The sequence below is a fragment of the Myripristis murdjan genome, chromosome 23, assembly GCF_902150065.1.
Source record: "Myripristis murdjan chromosome 23, fMyrMur1.1, whole genome shotgun sequence".
Classification (NCBI taxonomy): domain Eukaryota; kingdom Metazoa; phylum Chordata; class Actinopteri; order Holocentriformes; family Holocentridae; genus Myripristis; species Myripristis murdjan.
Window position 1 is genome coordinate 10,612,944 of NC_044002.1, and position 20,735 is coordinate 10,633,678.

The 20,735-nt window shown below is 43.2% G+C and overlaps 1 protein-coding gene across 2 annotated transcripts in view; it reads right to left on the bottom strand.

The window, feature by feature from the left end:
• Positions 1 to 26: 26 nt before the first annotated feature.
• The window catches only part of iqsec3a (IQ motif and Sec7 domain ArfGEF 3a), a 101,528-nt gene continuing 80,819 nt past the window's right edge, over positions 27 to 20,735 (bottom strand). The window contains exons 9-14 of one of the 2 annotated variants that reach the window (XM_030045954.1): positions 17,661 to 17,786; positions 16,101 to 16,200; positions 14,412 to 14,570; positions 10,888 to 10,980; positions 8,224 to 8,267; positions 27 to 3,944 (exon numbers count right to left, since the gene is read on the bottom strand). In XM_030045954.1, coding sequence (XP_029901814.1) covers positions 3,369 to 3,944; positions 8,224 to 8,267; positions 10,888 to 10,980; positions 14,412 to 14,570; positions 16,101 to 16,200; positions 17,661 to 17,786 — 1,098 coding nt within the window. In that variant the 3' untranslated portion in view covers positions 27 to 3,368. The remainder of the gene's footprint in view (positions 3,945 to 8,223; positions 8,268 to 10,887; positions 10,981 to 14,411; positions 14,571 to 16,100; positions 16,201 to 17,660; positions 17,787 to 20,735) is intronic. The other variant, XM_030045955.1, reaches the window with a different exon arrangement.

Here is a 20,735-nt window from a genome sequence, read left to right on the forward strand (position 1 = left end):
CAAAGAAGCACCGCGAGTCAGTGTGGTGAATAGACTGAAATCATCTTTAATAGCATGTTGATATACTGCAAAGACAGGTAGAGAGAAATTCAAAGCCAACTGAGGGAGGTGAGGTGATGTTCATAAATCTATAATGCTCAGTTTCCACCTGTCTACCTTAAATATGTCCTCTTGTTATTTTTTTTTATCTCTTTTTTACTAATATGAACAAACACAGTGCTTAAGACTCAAAAGAGGAGTTTCACAATTCATAGATGAAGCAGTACACTGGCATGGCAGAGCCCTTTTGTCAGTATCTCTAAGGTTAGCCAGTGCCACCGCGCTCCCATACTCATATGCTGCACTCCCAAAATGCTACATTGCTTTTCTATCAAACATAAACCTTTCAATGTGATCGCATATTCATATTTATTGCGCACACAGCAAATCTATCCCAAAGAGCTTGTTACATGTTATCAACTAGGAAAACACTGTGCAACCATAAGCAGAGGCCAGTGAAAGACAAGAAGATGAGAATGGCCACATATGAGACCTTGGGCTTGTCACTATGCGTTATATCGGGGGAAGGGATAAAAACACATCTGCGCAAATATCCATTTCTGTCTGAGGGGGCATTTGCTATCATCAGATATGACTTTAAACGTCCAGTACACGCAGTCTTTTACCACAAAGACATAAGATACTCGCATTAAAGTGCGTTGTGAGAGAAACCCGAGAACATACAGATGCATCTTTCTCTCCCAGCACTGCACTCGGAGCAAATTCACTCATGCACGAAAAACCTCAAGACTCTGGGGAATCACAGTTCATTAGGCCTCCGATAGATAAATCGATGTCATGCATGAGAAAAGAATCACATTATTCCTAAATGTTGGTTTCAAATGAATAAATAAATGAATAACCAAATACATACATAACTAAAAACAAAGAAATCGTCTCCTTAGCAACCATACAATGTAAAATACATACTTTTGATCCAATATGCATGGAATTCATGAGACCACCTTCAAACGTTTTACATTTTTACAGCCAGTAAATTATAATTGCTCCTGATTCATTTTGGAAGGATTGATCCGCCTCTGATTGATGAAATAATAACAAAAGCAATTACTTGGGTCAGTATTCTGTGAAGAAAGAGAAGTGAAGAGTGAGATCAAGATCCCCCTGTTCACCGAGAGATCAGGATGCTTCTGTGGGCAGGTCACACACACACACACACACGCAAACACACACACGCACAGATACACACACTCAACCTCTGCCAGCACTGCACAACAGATTGGCTTTTTTCCCCCCTCTTTCCGTTTGGTGAAAACATAATAGGTGGGAAAGGACAGAAAGATGAGATAGGGACCTCCCAACAGTGGCTCTGTGATTATAAATCAACAAATCAGAGAGATAAGGGAGGCAGGGTTAACCGAGCATCCATTCCGCGGCGCCTGGTGGGGCTTATGTTTAAAAGATGGACGCTTTCAGACTGGGGCAGTCGCTGACCTATTTCAGAGTGAAGGACGCATGGCAGGGCAACAGCATTTCGAAGGGGCTAAAGGTAGCTTGCTTGTCCTTTCCAGCACAGCTTGAATGTGATATTTATGTGATCTAGGCTGGAGTGAAGAGCAAGAGGTCAAATAATGCAGTCTCTTTGTCCCATTCTTATTTAAAGCAGCCAAGCCGACAGCACAAACAATGCCACTGATGCCAGCGCTTGCAATGTGAGCTGCGTGTGCGTGCGTGTGTGTGTGTATATCTCTGAGGTCAGCAAATGTGTTTTAGGTTGTTTTTGCCTTTTGGAAAATGTCAGATTAAAAGGTTACGTGGGAGGGGAAAGTGGTGTCAAGGAGCAGAGAGTGTATCAGGGAGCTGAACAGACATGAGACACAGGAGTGTTTTGTACGACCGGCGCGCGGTCCGACATCGCTCCACAAGAGGAAATCACACAAAGTCGGAATGCATGAATGAGAATAATAAACATACACATTTTGATATCAAACAACCATGCCGTTAACATCTCCGTGGAAATTCCCCTGAAAATGTGAAAAAAGGACATGTCGCTTTGTCTGTGGGAACACAAATAACAATATCGCGTGTTACACATATATAGGCCAATATGGAACCAAATGGAATAATTTAAGGATGTCAAAATGTGTTATAAGAGTAAATTCCCAATAGCGATTTCAATAGTCCTGAAAATGTGACTTCAATATCAAAAACTATCATTCCATCATCAGATAAAGGAGGCAAGAACTGATGAGCAGCATAGGCAATATCAAATATGACGCAAACGAAAAGTAACAGCAATCATCGGCGCTATCCTGGGCTGTCGTTGGCTTTTTGGTTTGGCAGGAAGCCGCATGATTGGTTGCCTTTGTTTCCCATCATTCCTTCACTGTAGGATGATCAATGGAGAGTGACAACTGGGAGAGAGTGTTTTCTGATGATAGAGAGAGAGAGAGCAACAACACAACAGAGGAGCGGATGACAAACACAGCTTATCGGAGGATGTCCTTTTTTTTTTTCCAGAGCAGAGAGGACAAGAGAAAGCTCTCCATCAAGTAAATAAATCAGCAACAGCGCAAACAAGGAGACAGGTTTCGCAGAAATATCAGGGTTCTGTTTATCGTTTTTTTTTTTTTTTTGTGCTCCTTGAGGGAGAGGCGCGAAAGGACCGTTTTCTGAAAGCAGAAGAGTGTTTTTTTGTTCTTTTTTTTTTTTTAATTCTTTTCTTCTAGCCCTAGCGTTTAGTCAAGTGCAAAGTAGTCCGTTTTTAGTGGAGGCTTACGTATTTTGGCACACACATTTTCAGTAAGTGTCAACTATGCACGCACACACACATACAGTACAGTAGGCAAGAAGTTAGGGATGATAAAAGCGAACAGAAGCGGTCCTTGGAGTGGTGTACATCCATCACCAAGACAATCTGAAAAGCTCGAGGAATCACGTATTTCTGTTTGGGTGTTTGTTCTGTTGTGTATCGGAACTACAAGGAATCCATCCAGAAACTAAACATCTGTGATTTTTCTCTAGCAAGAGTTAAAACTGACAAAAAAGTTATAGAAATTTGTTAGAACTACATAATATTTCAAAATACATGTGGAATCAAGTAAAATGTTATATATGCACTTCATTTCTCGGCATCTCTTTTTAAACCTTGATTCTCTTTTTGATTCATTAATATCTTAAATATATTCATATAGATGTGGTTTCATTTTTTTTCATTATAGCTCTGTCTTCTGTATGTATATATGTACATTATATACTGTTGGATAGAGAAGGGGATAGGGTTGGTATGGAATAGCGTGTGTGTGGGTGTGTGTGTGTGTGTGTGTTTGTGTTTCAAGGAAAAGGGTCTAAATCAATGTCAGTCTTATTTACACCATGCTCCTAGAGCCACTGGGGGTCCGCTGTAGGCTGAGGCGGGGGTCAGGGGGGATGTATTGGTGTGGGTGGTTGTAAGGGGGGGGTGGAGGGGGTAGCGGGGGCTGGTGGCCGTCCTTGCCTTGGGAGCCGTCCTGCGATCGGACCGGGGTGGACATGGCCGACTGGCTGAGCTGGTGATGGCCGTGGTGGTGATGCTGGTAGTGGTGGTGGTGCGTGGGCGTCTGGCTGAGGAAGGCCTCCACGCGGCCGTGGCCGCTGTTGTCGAGCACGATGACCTTGACGATCTGCTGACACTGGATGAGCGTCTCGGGCCGCAGATCGGCCATGCTAACGGCGGGCTGGTGGTGCTGTTGGAGGTGGAGGTGGTGGGCGGGGGTGCTCGCCACGGACTGCAGCTGCGGGTGCTGTGGAGGAGGCGCCGGCCCCTGGGGTGGCCCCTGAGGCCCCTGCTGGAAAAGCGGCTCCCCACGGTGGTTAAGAAGGGCCACGCTCTCGGGGCTCCGAGCCGTGCTGCTGCTGCTGCTGCTGCTGAGCTGGTACGTCTGAAGCCTGTTGTGAATTGACACCTAGTTTAGAAAACAGCCAAGAGAACAGCATCAAATGTTATAAAACTGGTTCCTCCTCTACGGTCCGTCAAGCCCTCTTTTTCTTTTTTTTCTTTTTCTTTTTTTTTGGGTGGTGGGGGGTGAACGCACAGCACACACACACACAGGGCATGCGTGGGGGCTTGGGTGTTGGGGGGTCCCTCCCTCCACCCCCACAGGTACTGGGAAGAGTGTAGATTGAATGCTGGGAAAACTGGTGTGTGACCGGGGTCAGGAAGAGGGGACTGAACGAAGGACAGTGGTGGGGAGCGGAGTGGGGGTGAGATCAGGTGCTTTCTTAAAGAAGGGGCCCGGTGGTTCCAAAGGGGACACTGAGGGCCCCCGTGTCTCCCTTCAAAAACCACTGTGTGGCGCTATGGGGACAGCGGACACGTGGGGAGGGGGGGTTACCAGAACAAAGAGGTCAAACGAAGAAGAGGGAGAGGTGGAAGAAGAGGAGGAGAGGAGGTGAGCAGACCGACATCCACAGACGTCCACAAGCAACACTCATCAGAACGCAAACCTCCACATGTCACATTCTGCCTAAAGCCCTTCCTCGCTTCAAAAGACTGCCTCCTTCCCTTGAAGTTTCTACTCCTTTGTACGCTGCCTTAACAGTGTCAATGTATTTCTGGGATTCTATTCTAGGAAACGGTGTCCAGGTCCCCTTGTTCTGCAGGTATTTCACAATCTCAGAGCATCTGGCAAAACAAAGATGGCAGAGGAGCACCGTTGCATAAAATTTCATGGAATGAGCACAAACTCTGAAATGCAGATTATGTTTTTGTGGACACGAATAATGTGAAGATTATTTTCCTCCCGCACAAAAGGATTAAGTGACTGTGGCATGAATTGGATGTGCTGTTCTCACTTAGTCACGAGCTAATGGTAAAACGACTTTGGGTCAGGTTTTTTTGGGTTGAGGTGGGATTCAGCTCAGGTTAGAGCACGGTTCGGGTGAGGGTTCGACCTTCTGGCTGAAAATGAAAAACATCAGCCGGTGGAAAACATTTTGTGATGGGTCGAGAATTGAACTGGCCCGTGAGAGATGAACGAGAATCCACCCATTTACTGCTCTGACCACAACACTCTGGCTTCCCTTTTCAACGTCAAACTGCAGCTTGTCTCTAGCCGTGTCTGCTCTAAAAAATCCTTTTGTAGTGGGGAAACACATTTCTCTCACTTTCCATTCGGGGAAAATGTATCGTCATTTTAAGAAATTGTGCTCATTTCAGAGAATTTCAGGAGACCAGACTGCATTAGAATTCACCTGCAATCTGAAGAATGCTCTCACCCTCTGGGATGACAGCAGCTGCAGCAATGTTCACCCGTTCTCATACAGGAAGGTCTATCTTGTTGGAGAGAACTCTGTTAACATTTGCTCCTATTCTGTCTGCCAACAACTTATTTGTCCTTGGCAGCTTGGCTCATACACATACAGCATCGTGGGCCACGGAGGTACCTTAGCCTTTGATAATGAACAAAGGATTTCAGGACATTTTTTCCTGCCGTTTGAAAGTTTACTTCCACTACATGGTTACAGAAAGGACAAAGAATTACAACACTGGTTTTTGTCATTCACTGTAATCCACGTTCGCTGTTTTCTGTTGCTGAGCAAAAATGAGTTTTTTTTTTTTCCCCCAAACTGTCCTTGCTAGAATATGCTGACCATGGCACAGGACTCGACAATGAACAAACAAACTTCTATCAGTTTTGCTTGAGAAAGGCTGATTATTTTTCAGCACAACTCTACACCAAAAAAAGAAAGAAAACAGCATAAATTCTCAATCCATTTTGAACAAGACGTCCATTTCTACAAGACCTTTAAGCTGGCTCTCAATGAATGGCATAATAATCAAGAGGCATGCCTGCAGGAACAGTGCTATCCCTATGCAAATCAGGCTTTTTAGATGTGCAGAAAACGCATAGTTCTGCAAAAAAAAAAAAAGAAAGAAAAAAAAAGAGCTGAAGAGTATGCAAATCATTATGGAAATACAAAATACTTATGACTGCAGCAATAACAAGCAGGACTGTTGAGTTATGATAGTGACATTTGGCAGTGCAGTCGAGAAAAGAATGATTATTGACGAAGCTTTATGGAATCGCAACTAAGTGTCAAATTGCTTTTAAGTGAAAAAAAAAATGACTGAAGCTCAATTTCGACTGCAGAATTTAAGTCAGATGAACCTCTCCGAGTATCTAATTGTTATTTTCATGTTTAGTTTTTTTTTTTGGCTGCTTTGATGAATTCTCACCGCCAGACTTTCCATTCTCATGTCAAATTCCTTTTTCTTTCATGTCGAACAGCTTGCAGTGGGGAGTCAGACATCCCTCATTGCGTCTCTGGTATAAGCAGGACTCTCAGTGAACCCTGGTACCCAAGATAAATGTGTTTCGACAGCTAACGCCTCCCCACCAGCCGCTGACATTTAAGCTGCGTGGCAGAAGGGATGAGGGTTGGCAAAGGTAGCTCAGGCAACCGCGAAGACTGACCTGAGGTGAAAAAGTAGGGGAGAGCCACGGCCTTAAGTCATCGCTATACTAAAGAAACACTGGTCTGGGGTTTATTAAAGCTACATGGTATCAGTCTTCATTTTTAATATAATTAGTGGTTTACCTGGTCCTTTATGTGCTGGACACTTAAATGGATAGGACGTTTGTTTGTTTTTAGGTACAGAATTTATTGAGAAATCCCCTCCCTGATGAATACACGTTGATCATAATGAGCTTGCCATTATGATGAGAGCTATAGATAAAATAAGAAAGCTCAGAATATGTTTAAGTCATTGCACTGGTAAAAAAAAAAAAAAAAAAAAATGTGCTCAGCACTGTAATGCAAGCATGTGCTTGATTTCATTAAAGTTATTGTAAAAAGCCCACCTGCCCTATCAGCTCAGATTGTTACATAACTGTACAATGAAGATGGAGAGAACAGGTTTTTCCTTGAAGGCCAAATTATTTATATTTCACATCTCAAACAGAGCAACAAACATTACTTCGACTGTGAATAGACGTTAGCAACAGGACTAGGATCTGTTTTCTCGCAGGCGAGGGTACATGCGCACATCTTTTAGCATATTGATGAGCAAAACCCCATAGCACCGTTTTTTTTTTTTTTTTTCCAATATTCACGATGGCCAGCCCTGAAGAAAAATATAGAGCAGCAGAGAATTTTTAAAAATGCTTCACCTCGCAGGGCCTGCGGGGGAATACTGCACGGCCCAGCGTTTGCTCCAGTACATTAATTGTCAGCGGAGACATTTACACATATGAAAATAATGACACCGATCTGGAGGCCAGTAGATAATTAGTCCCGCTCTGTCAGCACCTGAGTAAGCAGCGTCGTAATCAGAGCATCTACAACCTAAACTAATAACAGGGCGGTACGTTGAATTAAGCAGCCTGTCAAACGGAGGCTGCATATTTGGCTTTTGACTTCAGCCTTCACGCAGCACAACCCAAGAGGCACAGCCGCCACGGAAAGGACCGCGAAAGGTCATCTGATGCCGTGAGGATGGTAATTGCAAAGCCCCCTGGGTACTGTAGTTCAGTTTGTTCTCTTGCTTGCACGGAAATGCTAAGTTTCCCCCAGAGTTCTGGCGAAGGGGGCGGCGAGGTGACGGCGTCAGGTCAAGTGAGCATTACATGGAGCCAGCTGATTGTGGGTGCGTTAATTAAGGTGTCATTGTTAAATCACACACGCACACGCACACACACACACACACACACACACACACACACACACACACACACACACACAGAACACACATTATATGCCTGTTCTTTGATTTTGAGCTACTTTTAGCATTTGGCTGTGCTCTCTTCTTCATGAAAGGGCCTAAAGGAGTCATAATTTCAGCTTGGGCTGGTGCGAACTAATTACAGCCTTTTCCTTTTAGGCTTTCAGATATATCTCAGCCTCCGAGCCTGGGGTATTTTCTTTGAGTATAACCTGTTCTGAGTTCTATGATTTTATTAATTTTTCCCCAAACCACCATCTTTAATTTTTGTAGAGCAAGGGAATCCTCCTGTCTGCTAATATTTGGTTTGGTTGGGCTCACTCACATGCCCGTAGCACTTTACCCAGCAACACTCACTCGCTCATTCATTCTCACAAACTCTTGCTTGACGTGTCTAGCACTAATGATAGGTCTGGCCGTGGGGTCTCGTCCTGTATCACCCTAACCTGACAGTGACACACTACGCTAAAATGCACACTTACCTGCAGTTTGGGACATGGCCCTAGCAAGTAAGCACTTACCTCCACTGCATTGTGTCCGCTTCTGTCATCGGCCTCCTGGTTTCCTGCAGAGAGAGGAGAGTGGAAAGAGAAAAGACAAAAGGCAGCGGCGAGGTCACGTTATACGCTTGGAAATATTTGTCGCTTAGTGTTGCATTCCAGTCTTTCTTGTGGGTTTGTGCTGCTGCTCTGTTTGTCCATGTCGACGCCCTGAAGTTCCTGCCCTGCCTTCTGTGCTCCTGCCTCACCTGCCTGTTTCAGCCAATCAGCATAATCCTGTAGCCTGCCATAGCAGCTGCGTCTTGTCTGCTCATTAGTCCTCTGCATATATAAACCTGCCCTGCATTCCAATACTCATACTACTATACTATTTAGTAGGGAAAAAAAAAGATTTAGTATGTCCCAATGCATACTACGTCAGATGCAGTATGCCAAGAGTACCAGGATGTTCTATTTCATCCGGTCAGATTTCGCAGTATGCATTTCAGCATGTTTCTCTGGCCATTCTGACCCACAATCCTATGCACAGTGGACGTTACGTTGCACTGACTGAGTTGCGTGTACAGGCCACGCCCACATATGGACGACAACAAAACACACATATCTCACAAAACTCGCTCAGGTACAGCAGCAGTGACAGGAAGACAGAAGATCAGAAATATGACGGATGACAGCGCAGTATGAAACAGCACCGGCATTTTGACAACAACATTCAAATTTGCAATATGTAGTGTGTCCCAATAGTATGCATTTGCATGCATATTTCATACTAAACTACATACTTTGTAAGGGCAGCTGCAGTACATACTAAAAGTAAAAAGTATAAGTATGCGATTTGGAACGCAGGGCTGGAGTTAGTAGTTTGACTGTTTTTGCATACAGTTCTTCTCACAGTGCAGTGTGTTGTCCCTATAAGGGGCAACAATAAATGAAAAGTTCATGAAAAACAAAAACTAAAACATCAGTTGAGATACATTTTATTTATTTGATTTAAGTCCAACTCGGCAAGAGGTCATGACGACTTGAGTGTTCATACGCTAATTAGACTGTTGTGGAACTGTCTCTGCCTACTGTCTCCTCTCCTTTGTTTTTTAAAAGAAGTATTATAGTGTCCTTTTTTACAGTGATGCTTCCACGACCACTTGTCTGTACTCTTCCATGGTAATGATACCAAGGGGGAGAAATCATGTGGAAGTAACAAATTCCAAGTTTCCAAGTAGTAAATACAAGTAGGAAGAAGATGTGAATGTTTTTTGACATATCCCAATTGTATCCTGATTGATTTTAGTCTGGACAGTGAAAAAAAAAAACACATGAAATGTGAGTTGTGCAAACTGGATCCAAACCATACACGGTGCTGCTAGCAGAGCGGCGTGCAGGACAACACAGAAAACACCAGACAATGAAATAAACTGTCTGCAGGCACTTTGGGGGGAAGCCTCTGTGCATTTCTCCTCCTTCCACAGTGGAAAGCCGCCTCACCAGTGTATCTAGTTACTGACGCCTACGTCATTACCATAGCAACCCATGCAGATAGGCTGATGTCTGGACACACAGATCCGATCTGATCACCTGCACATAACAGCACAGACAGTCTGTCTTAAAGATGTGATTTGCCTCCAGCCTGAACGAGGCCTGAGTCTCAGCGGCCACACGGGTGTTTTCAGTTCTGACGGCTGATTCCATCTGGGCTCAGGACTGTCTGGGTGTGATATGACTGTGCTTGATGTACAATTCGTTGGATCTCCCAGGACAGTTTTTGGTGCACCCGTTAGGCTGGGACAACTTATCTCTTTTCATGATAAAATATTATTGAGCTGAGCTTGGTCGCAGCTGACCTCATCTTGGACAAAATGCAGCTCCGCCCCAACACTGAGCTGAGTACAGATCTAATCAGCCGGCACAGCTGCAAACACCTGCGGGGATGCCCACAGACTTTTCAGTTACAGGTTCTGAATAAGGAAATCTGCTAGGACCGTATTTAGGGTTAGTCAAAATAAAAGCTAGAATCCCTCCTCATCCTCCCTGTTGTGTCTGTGTGTTTTGAAAAGCAAAAATCTCAAAACCCATCTCTATCGACTTGCATTTGTTTAATTGTTGTGCCTCTGTATATGCATATGTACGTATGTTTGAGTGTGTGAAGGTCTGTGTGCGTTTATGTGTGTGTGTTTGTGTGCGTGTGTGCTGGTGGATGTGGAAGGATTGGGGGAGGGGGCCAGTTTTACTTTACTTATTTATCTATTATTCTGCTTTTCTTTTATTTGTCTCTGTCTCCACTTTATTGATGTAAAGCACTTTGAGTTGCACCTGCTGTATGAACTGTGCTATATAAATAAAGTTATTATTATTATTATTATTAAGACAAAGAAGAAGAACTGATGACAGCTCCTTTTTAACCGCATGTGTTCATTTTGACCAGATCAGCTGACGAGCTTAAAACAATGCAGACTAGTCTTATTGGCCTAAAGCTGAATTACTTCTAGTAAAAAAAAAAAATAGTTAGTAGGCTATAGTAAAGTAGCAGTGAACTTCACAGAGCTGCCAGTCTCCTCAGTGATGGTCTCATTTGTTTATAGGAAAAATGGTCAAGTTCATCATTTCAAACAAAGCCAGTGTTGGAGCAATATTGTTTTAACAGGGGACGCTGCAAGTTCTCAGTAGTGGGGCGCACACACACACACACACCTGAAGGGGAGCCCTGTTTGCCGCGCAGCTCTAGCTGTGTGCCATTGTTCTTTGCTGAGTGTGTCTTGGCTCCCTGCTGCTTCTCCAGCTCCCCTGCAGAAGACAGCAGACAGGCACGATCATCATAATCATCATGAGAAACCTTGGAGAGTGTGTGTGTGTGTGTGTGTGTGTGAGAGAGAGAGACAGACAGACAGACAGGCAGTGCTGCGAGAGAGTCAGTGTCAAAAATCATGACCCAATCAGCGTCTCTTTCTCTCTCCACTCACGCACACACACACACACACACACACACACACACACACACACACACACACACGCACACATACGCCGACACATATTCAGCCACATACACACTACCTCTCTCGTTTTCCTCCTTCCTTCCCTCTTCCCTCCCACTCTCTTCTCAAAGCGCACAACGCTGCTCTCCATCTCTCTAATTACACTTCACACTTGATGGTAATTGCATGTCATTTCCAATCACGGTGACTAAATGTTGTTTTGTCTTCAACACTGCACTGCATTCTAATTACGATGCAGAACCACAAGACTGTCAGGTGAGACTTTAAGGGTGCAGCACACGAGAAGCCCCCCCATCCTTTGGTGTAAAACCGGTCCAAAAATCTCCTACTGATACCATTATCAGCTGCTGCTCTTTTGATGAATTTGTAAAATTTTTTGGTTTTCATCTCTTAGAAAAAAAAGGCACATGTGCAGCTACGGTTTATATTATCAAACCGTAAGCAATATATCAATATGAGGTTATTGTTTGGCAGGGGCTGTATGTTTAACTGTTTACACAATTCCACAGATGTGTTATGGTGACTCCAGAAAATTAAACAGAATGCTGCAGTGAGCACTATCAAGAAAACATTTGGCATTTCCTGAGGTAAAGAGTGAGCAGAGGGCTAAATTAAAGAGATCAATCCCCATATGAATTTCCCCCCATTATCAACAGGCAGATGCAGAGCAGAAATTGTACATACAGATCAATGTTAGTCACACAAACTGTAATTTCCCCTTCATTTCTCAAAAGAGGGAAAGCATAAATGAAGCAGCCGCAGGCTTATTTACTCAAGTGCTAACAATATGAAGCCCTTAGAGGGGAGGGGAGGATGCTGGTGTGTGTGTGTGTGTGTGTGTGTGTGTGTGTGTGTGTGTGTGTACGTGTGTGTGTACGTGTATGTGTGCGCATGTGCACGGGTGTTTGTTCATTGCTCAGATTTCCAAAATTCACAAGTGTTCGCATATTTAGTATGTCCTAAGGTAAAGTATTTGCTGTTTCTATGTGCCTGTATGTTTAATTCAACAAATACGTCCCAAAGTGAATTCCTATAAGTGTACATGTGCGTGCATTTTTGTGTGTGTGTGTGTGTGTGTAAACAGTGTCTGACTGTGCTGAGTCCTCCTCCAGAGAATAGGAGAACTTTCTTGTGTCAGCGCCTGCCTGTCTCTAAGCCTATGTGTTGTGGCGTGCTCTCCCATGGCCCCCGGTCCTCCTTATCAGTGAAGGGTAATGAAGACGGGGTCGGCTCCCAGTAGAGATGCTCTCTTTGATGCCCACTGGCAGGAGCCAGACTCCAGGCTCTCAGGTTGCGTGTGTGTGTGTGTGTGTGTGTGTGTGTGTGTGTCTGAGTGAGTGTCTGCAAGCCTGTTTGTCGATGTAATTCTCTAGACAATAAGAGTTTGCAACATACACACACTCATAGACACACACATACATGCACACCCAAACAACTCATCACTAATGCCTGGCTGCTTTCAGGAACACTGGCCTCTTTTCACCTCCAGTTTACTTCTATTTTTCCCTCCTGCAGTCTGTTTCGGCTGCAGAGTGCCGAGGGGAAACAAACTTAAATGCAATGGCCAATCTGCCGCTACATAGATAGGATGCTGACTACAAGATGTAGCAAATAAAATAATAAAAAAACAAAAACGAAGACTGACTTCTGGCTCAACTATGGTATCTGAAGACATATTGATTCCCACTCTGAGTATGTAAGCATGCACTGTAGTCTCCCACTGGCCAAGATGTAAGATTATTGATTTGGTCTGCAATGTAATAGGGTGATGACCTTCAAGCTTGTTGCTGTAGAAGTGCAAGGAGGAGGAATGCACTTAGTGGACATAAGTGCACATGTGCATCAATGCACACACCAGACCTACCACGGTATTTGAAAATATTTTTTCTAGGTTATGTTGGTACTTATTTATGTGCCATATGGGCTGTGTTTGCCCTATATAGGGCAATACACTGACTGCCAGAAAGTTTACACCATCTCTGTGCAAAGTTAACCTTTTTGTGATTAACAACTTACTTGGCATCCATCCAGTGGCTTTGTGAACCAGCTGATTTTTGCAGGTTTTCACAGTGGAAAATACATCTGGCTGCCCACTAGAGTGGTAGCATTTATTGTTTGTGGGCTCATTCACGATTCAGACGGACCAGTCAGCCTCACCCTTGGGTTTATGAAGGAAATCATGAGTGATGTAATTCAGACGTGACTCAGCAAGCTGATAAACTGTAAATAGTGTGTTGTGTGAGGCATGGAATAATGGTTTAATGTGTCTCCCTCTTGTGGCATTAACTTAAATACTACTTTGAGTTTTGAGTGGGTGATACTGTACTTTTAATCATCAATGTGTGAACTTGTGTGTAAAGAACATTTATGTTAAAATTCTACACTATACCTTGGAGAAGAGGATGTTTTGGCTTAAGGAAGTCTTATCTACCACCTCACTTTTTTGATAATGAACAAAATTTTACTAAGAAGCATCTGATACTTAATCATTACTCTGTAGCTTACAGTAGCCTACGCACCACAATGTCTTTCTGAATCTGGCATGAACCCTCCACTTCTAAATGTGACCACCACTGTAGCGGATAGCCAGACTTATCTCGGACTCAGCAGGGATTAATTACAATATTTTTGGCATTGATCACACACACACTGTTGGTTTGCTGGGGTTGAAGCTATGCTTGCTGCTTGGAGTCCACCATCAACCATGAATTCTCTTCCTGTGAATTAGTTTGGCCTTAAAGCTCCTTTCTCATGTGTTTTATCTTGTATTAGTTTGGAGGTGAGGCAGGGAAGAGAAATCACAAGGTCTGGTACTTGGGTAACACTAATAAGAAATGGATGCCTCGAAGGGAGATGCTTTGATGTACAGGGGTGCAACTCATGTGGGCACGCACACAAACACACACACCCACAGACACTTCAGAGCAAGCACATTTAATCTCTCTGTCTGCACCCTATCTAAGACCAACAGAGACAATTCTAGCTCCCTAGGCAGAGCCCCATTAAAAACTTTATTTATAGCAGCCATCTGGTGACGTTTGACGTCAGTATTTGGGGCGCTGATAATCATGTCACTGCTGATGCATTTTGATTTCACTGATATGTTCCTAACATTTGCTTGATATTGTCTTACCAGGGAAAGAGATTGTCGTTGTTTAAGGAGGGAAAAAAAGCACAAAGACACATGCAGACACAGTATGCTCACACAGTATGGTCACTCACACTCAATGCGTATCTGCTCCATTTCCGACACCTCAGCAATCGATTCTTTCAGGTCCTCTACAAACTTAAGCAGCTCTTCAGCACTTTGGGCGCAGAAGTTCAGCACTTGTTTCTTGTCTGAGCCGAAGGGGGAGAGGATGGTGATGCCATGGGGGTAGTCTGGAGAGCACAGACAGGAGAGGGAGAAGAGTTGAGGAAAAAAATAACAATATTGTTTGAATGCCCTGCAGTTACCGCTGGGTATCCAAAAACGATTGAGTGAGTTTTTGATATCAGTATTAATAACATGTTTAATAGTATTACAGGCATGGAAAAGTATCACAAAGCTGAAAAACGCTTGTGTTGTACAATGCAAACTCAAGTTTAGTTTTCCCTTAGGAACGTTTCTACCAAGAAAAGCAACTAAGCACTTTTTTGCTTCTATTTAGAAAAGCAGATGGCATGGACAAATGTTTAACGAAAAACAGCTTACTCTGTTACATAACAAAATGTGCTTTCATTCAACACAGGAAAGGTCACTTCACAGGACAACGAAACTAAATTAACAGAACAAGTGTCAATACTGAAAAAAGTGCCCTTGATGTAATGCATGTGGGAGTGTCGCTGTGTGCATTTACTGGTCATGTACAGAGTCTGCACATTATACTAAAGGGTGCTTGAAACACATTTTATTTCTTTGTTATTAAAATGTTCATATTCTTCATCTCACCTATACTGCCAAGTATTTCCACTTGTTTATGCAATGAATTGCTATAATTTGAGTAGCCCATTCTGATTAATTGCATCTAGTATGAGCTTTGAAGTATTGTATCATTTTTTTTTTTTTTTTTTTAATTTACAGAGCTACTGTTGAAACATGAGATCGATTTTTCAGCCAAAATACTATGGATGAATTCTTTGGAGAAATAAGAGTAGTCACTACTGTTTTCCAGTTTCATTTCTCATCTCTCTCCGTTGCTCATATAAGCCTTTGAATTCTCTCTCGGAAGGCGCTGTTTCTGACCTGAGAACAGCGTGTCTTCCCGGCCCTGTGGGGAAAATAGAGCCAGATAATAAATTTGAGATTTTCATGCCACCCGCCGAGCTAGGATGCTATGTTAGGGCCGTTTCCAGAGTCGATATCAGCAACGTCCCAACGCTGTTTCCTATTTGCCTGTGTCCTGTACCTGGCCTGATTCCCTCCAGAGTATTCGTGCTTCCATTCTACGTATCTGCTTGCTGAACCTCAGTCAGCACCCTTTCTTTACCCTGGCATACACACACACATGCACACACACTTTTACAGCTTGGCGGGGCATGGTGTAGTGTGTTATCTGTCTGCTGTTTGCATTCATGTCATTCAAGCATTTTCAGTTCAGTTAGTTCAGTTCATTCAGAGACTCCTGTGTGTATCGAGACAGCGGTGAACCAAATCTCATCGGCTGCTTTGCACATTTGGTCCTTTATCATCTCTCTTAATATGCTGGAGCCTATCCCAGCATGCACTGGGCAGAAGGCAGGGAAACACTGTGGACACGTTGCCAGTCCATCACAAGGGGGCTGCTCCTTCTATTTGTCTTAAACAGCCTTCAGACAGCCAGTTAGTTACATTATAACCTTCCACTGCACGGGGTGTTGAAGGGGTTTTTAATCTCAGGTTTAGCTTTGTGCCCGCTCTCTGTAGTGTAAACTTAATATTTGGTGTCTTACACTCATTTTCAAACAAGTGGAACTGCATGCCCAGTAGGCCCATAGCTTTGCAGAAGGTGTACGCTGCAGAACTCTTCTTCTTTGGACACAGCTTCAAAATCTGAGGACAAAGCAAAGGAAACAATGATAAATTTGTGCAGCAAAAGAAATCAGCTTCCTAGTAACTTTTGTTCTTTCCTAAATCTGCCAAAAAAACAGTTTTTGATATTTTGTGTGTGCTTTTTTTTTTTTTTTTTTTTGGAATGACAAAGGACACTGCTGAGTATTTTAGTGCCACTTTATCCTCCTGATTGAAGACCCTCATCAGAGAGATTTTGTACCTCTCAGAATGACCTCAAGGAAATCGACAGGTTATGAGCTCAGAAACAACAATCTCAACTCAACAATTTACCCCGGGACAAATATCAATTCAAGGAGCCAATCCAGCCAATATTCATGTGCATCGTAACCTTCAAAGGGCAATAACAGTTCATTTTGTGTGTCAGTACTCCCATTTCCAGCAAAAAAACAAAAAACAAAAAACACCAAGGCAAGCTCATGAAAGAATGTATTCGTGATGCTAGGGAGGCAACCTTGCAGATAGAGAAATATGAGGGAATCAGGTTTGCACTGCGACTGCAGGGTACTTTTTACTAGGCAAGGGTATTAAACCAATACATCACATTGGCACTTTAAACACTTCTCGACATGTTCAAGTCGCTAGAACATAACCAAATTCAGGGATAGTCCCTATAAGTTTCATTACACACTATAAAAACTTCAAAGACCATTTCTGCTCTGCTTTCAAAACGGGAGAGAGAAAATGTCTCGTTGGAAATTGGTACCGCTAACTTTTAGTGCCAAATGAACAGAATTCCACTGCGATGTCAGAAGATAACTTCTCCCCCTCTTACTTCCAAATCAGCCTTTTTAACCTCCCCTCCCTGAGCCACCAATTACTTGTAGGCTATAAAAGTGAAAAAGTAAAGGAAAAAACAGCCATATTACATTTTTTCTTGCTGCTTTTTTGTTGGGAGAACATAATTATGAGAGTAGCTAAATACTTTTTTTTTATAGATAACCCCTGTGTGCCTCCTAATGAGCAAATTAATTATGTTCAGCATTAAATCTTTGATTTCTTCCCCATTCTACAACTTATCTGTGCTCATGTGAAAGAGAGCTTGGCTGGTCCTGTACTGTATTGCAGCCGTTCTGTAGGGGCCAGATCTTTGCTTATGAGTGCACTGCGACACTACATTTGCTATTATCTATTATTAAAAGAAATGGCCAGAGAGTTCTGAGTTATGAAACAACATAAAAGAAGAGGGGGCGCCTAGAGAGATGGTGCACAGTTAAAGTAGGTGATGGTGCATTGCAGCTGTCACAACAAAATAAGCAGCTTTAAAGCTTCGCCGCATGTAGCAGGAACAACCATTTTAGGAATTGTTTGAAAGTTTGAGTCTCTCCTAGCCCAACATGTCAGGACAACATGAAAGCAAAATGTGGAGTCTTACGTTGAATGCCTAATTAAGGGGAACAGTGTGCAACCTCTTTTTTTTTTTTTTTTTTTTGTATGCGTACCACAATGAGATCATTGAAAAGGAAAACTTCTCTCTGATGGGCTGCCTGTTTTTGGGCTTTATTGACGTCCGTCACTTCAAATAGGCGACTACAACACACCAGCCTTCTGTGAGGGACAGAGAGAACCTGCAGGGAGAAAAACACAGAAACAGGCAAGAGCACAAAGTGAGACACTGAGATGCGATAAATGAGAGACTTTGAAATCATTAATTCTTTGCTGCCGTCACCTTCTCACGACTACATTAAAAAAAATGACAACGCTCTTTTCTACAATGGCCACAAATGATCCTGCAGGTTGAAATCTCCATTTGAGCCCTCTTTCCTCATTAATAGCCCCTGTAAATTGGAGGACTTCTGCTGAATAGAGACTTATTGATGACTTGAGCTCAGGCAAAAGAAAAAAGGCCCTGTGATCATTAAAGAGACGTCATTAATCCTGAAGCTGAAGCCCTTCACATTCTGGTAGACTCTGAAACAAAAGGCCCATAAAAATGGACAGACAGAGCAGATAGATAATAGATGGAATGCAGACGTGAAAGCATAAACTACGATGAAACCAAAATGGAGTTATATGAGCTGTGGAAGGTGCAGATCTTGATGAAGGATATGAAGGATTTAGTAGATCAATTCTGAAGGTTAGATGAGCTGGAGCAGATCGAGATAACCAGACATGGCCTTGTGAGCTTCTCGCAATAAAACTTTGCCGGCTCGATTAAGAGACGGTGAACTCTGTTGTACTTTGGCTATGGTAACATAACTCGTGTAGAAAGTAGTGAGGCGAAACATGGAGACATATGGTGCAATTTTGTCCGGGCCGGGGCGATACACATCATCCACCGGGGTTAAAAGTTGAGAGGTACACAGATGCGTTCAGGTATGAGGGGAAAAAAAAAAAAAAAAAAAAGATTTGGGCTGAGTAGACCAGCACTGACTAAACTTTCCTCGTGAGAGACTGTTGTTGAATTTAATATGGGCTTTAGTAAACATAAAATACAGCATGCTGAGACAAATTAGTGACATCTACGCTAACCTGAGGGGATTATTAAGAGTCTTCCTTAAAATCTTAATTAGGGGAACAGATAAGACTTGAGTGTTGTCTCGGTAAATGCTGAGGGCTGAGAGGTTATCCGAGGTCTCGTCGAATAATAACTTGTGTGTCCCCCTCAGGAGAACACGGGAATTAATGTGGGTTTACATGAGTGTAATTTCGCTGCCGGTTCAGTATGCAGGATTATATACTTGCACTGATGTGCCTAGGGTCACACAGCAATCAAAAGGACAAAATGCTGGCTTCAGATGTTCACTAGGTTTGCCTTAAATGAACAAACGAGTGCTTTTTGTCTTAGAATACCAATTATTCAGACTGCGGTGCTGCGGTTTAGGGGTGCCGTTTTGGCGCTCATGGCAAGCAAATTGCTCTTTTACACCTCTTTGTCGCTCAGATGCAAGCAAACAGTTGTTTTGCTGTTCCCGTTTGAATGAAGGAATGTATCAATGTTCATGAAATTTAGAGATATAGGTATTCTTGTAGATTATTATAGTTAGTAAGCGATTCTGTTTCTTGGGAAAGTGCGGAGAGAGATACGGTGACGATTAAAAGAGGGTATGAGCTGCATGAGCTAAACTTGAGCAGAGGCTACAGCATGTCAATAATATACTGCAGTTCTCTCCCTAGAGGCCAGGCTTCTCTCTAGGATTTAAGTGCTTTTCCCCATTTAAGCAGATTACCCTGCAAAAATGCCTCATGCCTTTGGAGAGTGATCTAATAATGTCCTCGCCTCTTCACACTCAGATGTCTCTCCCCTCTTCCCTGCACCTCTCCCCGTTCTACCTCTACAGAAATCCATCCTGTCATCGATGGCTGCGAAGCTGATCCCCTCTCCACGATCAAATACAAATATTCCCCATTCTCTCTCACTTTGCCTTTCTCTGTTCAGTTTCCTCTCAGACACTTTCCTCATTTCACCCTCGCTGCTCTCTCTCTCTCTCTCTCTCTCTCTCTCTCTCTCTGCTGCCCCTTCTCTCATCACTGCAGTGTATACAGACTCCAGCCCAGCTTGCCACAGCGAGACTTCTTTCTCATTACACTAATGTCAGAAACGTACAAAGCCATCATTAGCCTGAAATGCTGCTCGCTCATCCCCACAGCCCACTCTTTCCCTGAAAGAGTCATAAAGAAATGGCATTCGTTTGAGAATGAATACATTAGCAAACACCGTTTAATGAAACCCCAATTCTACAATTCTTATCCATGTCAAACATTTCGGGAAGCTCGGACTCTGTTAGGGGAAGAAAACAGCTCCTTCCTTCCATTCAGCTCTGTTCCAGCGCTCAAATCAATTTGATTTAGTTGCAGAAGCCTTGTTGCTGCAAGGCAATGCTGATGTATAATGATGCGTGCATGATATCTGCTAAGCTATTACACCTACGCAAGAGCAGCTGAGGAACATCGGGACTTAAACATTCATCTTCACACTTGAGATGATTTGTTATATGCCTTTGGTCAAGTCAAATATTTGACCAACCAAACTCCCCTATTATGGAGAATCCTATCAGGAATACCCTCCTCATGGGAGTCATTTCTTCTCAGCATAAAAGATCAGTTTTAATCCACCGGCATACAGCAATAGTTTCTTCCACAGACAGGAAACGCAATCTATCTAAGCCTCTTTCTTTTAAAAGCAGACAACTCTGATGGGCAGGACTAGGCAGTGTCACAACAATCCATCTGTCTTTTGGCTATGACAACACTCTCTCTGTCATCCAATGGCTTCTCATTCATCACGGAGAGACACTTAAAGGCACAAGACAAAACAAAGGAGTCTAAAGTGCCGACCCTTTCAATGACAGAGCTCCAGTGTCATTCTGAGCAGGATACAACAGAGATGAATTCCAACAACAACAACAAAACAAATCTCAGAGAGAGCTTTTCTGCTTCCTCCAAAAGTTGCTTCACATCCTGACGTGCACGACGGGCCGCAGCGTGACACGAGCCACTCACAAATTTCAAATCCCTGTTTGACGTTAAACGCGGAAGCGATCATGGCAGATTACCTGATGCTATAGGCAATGCAT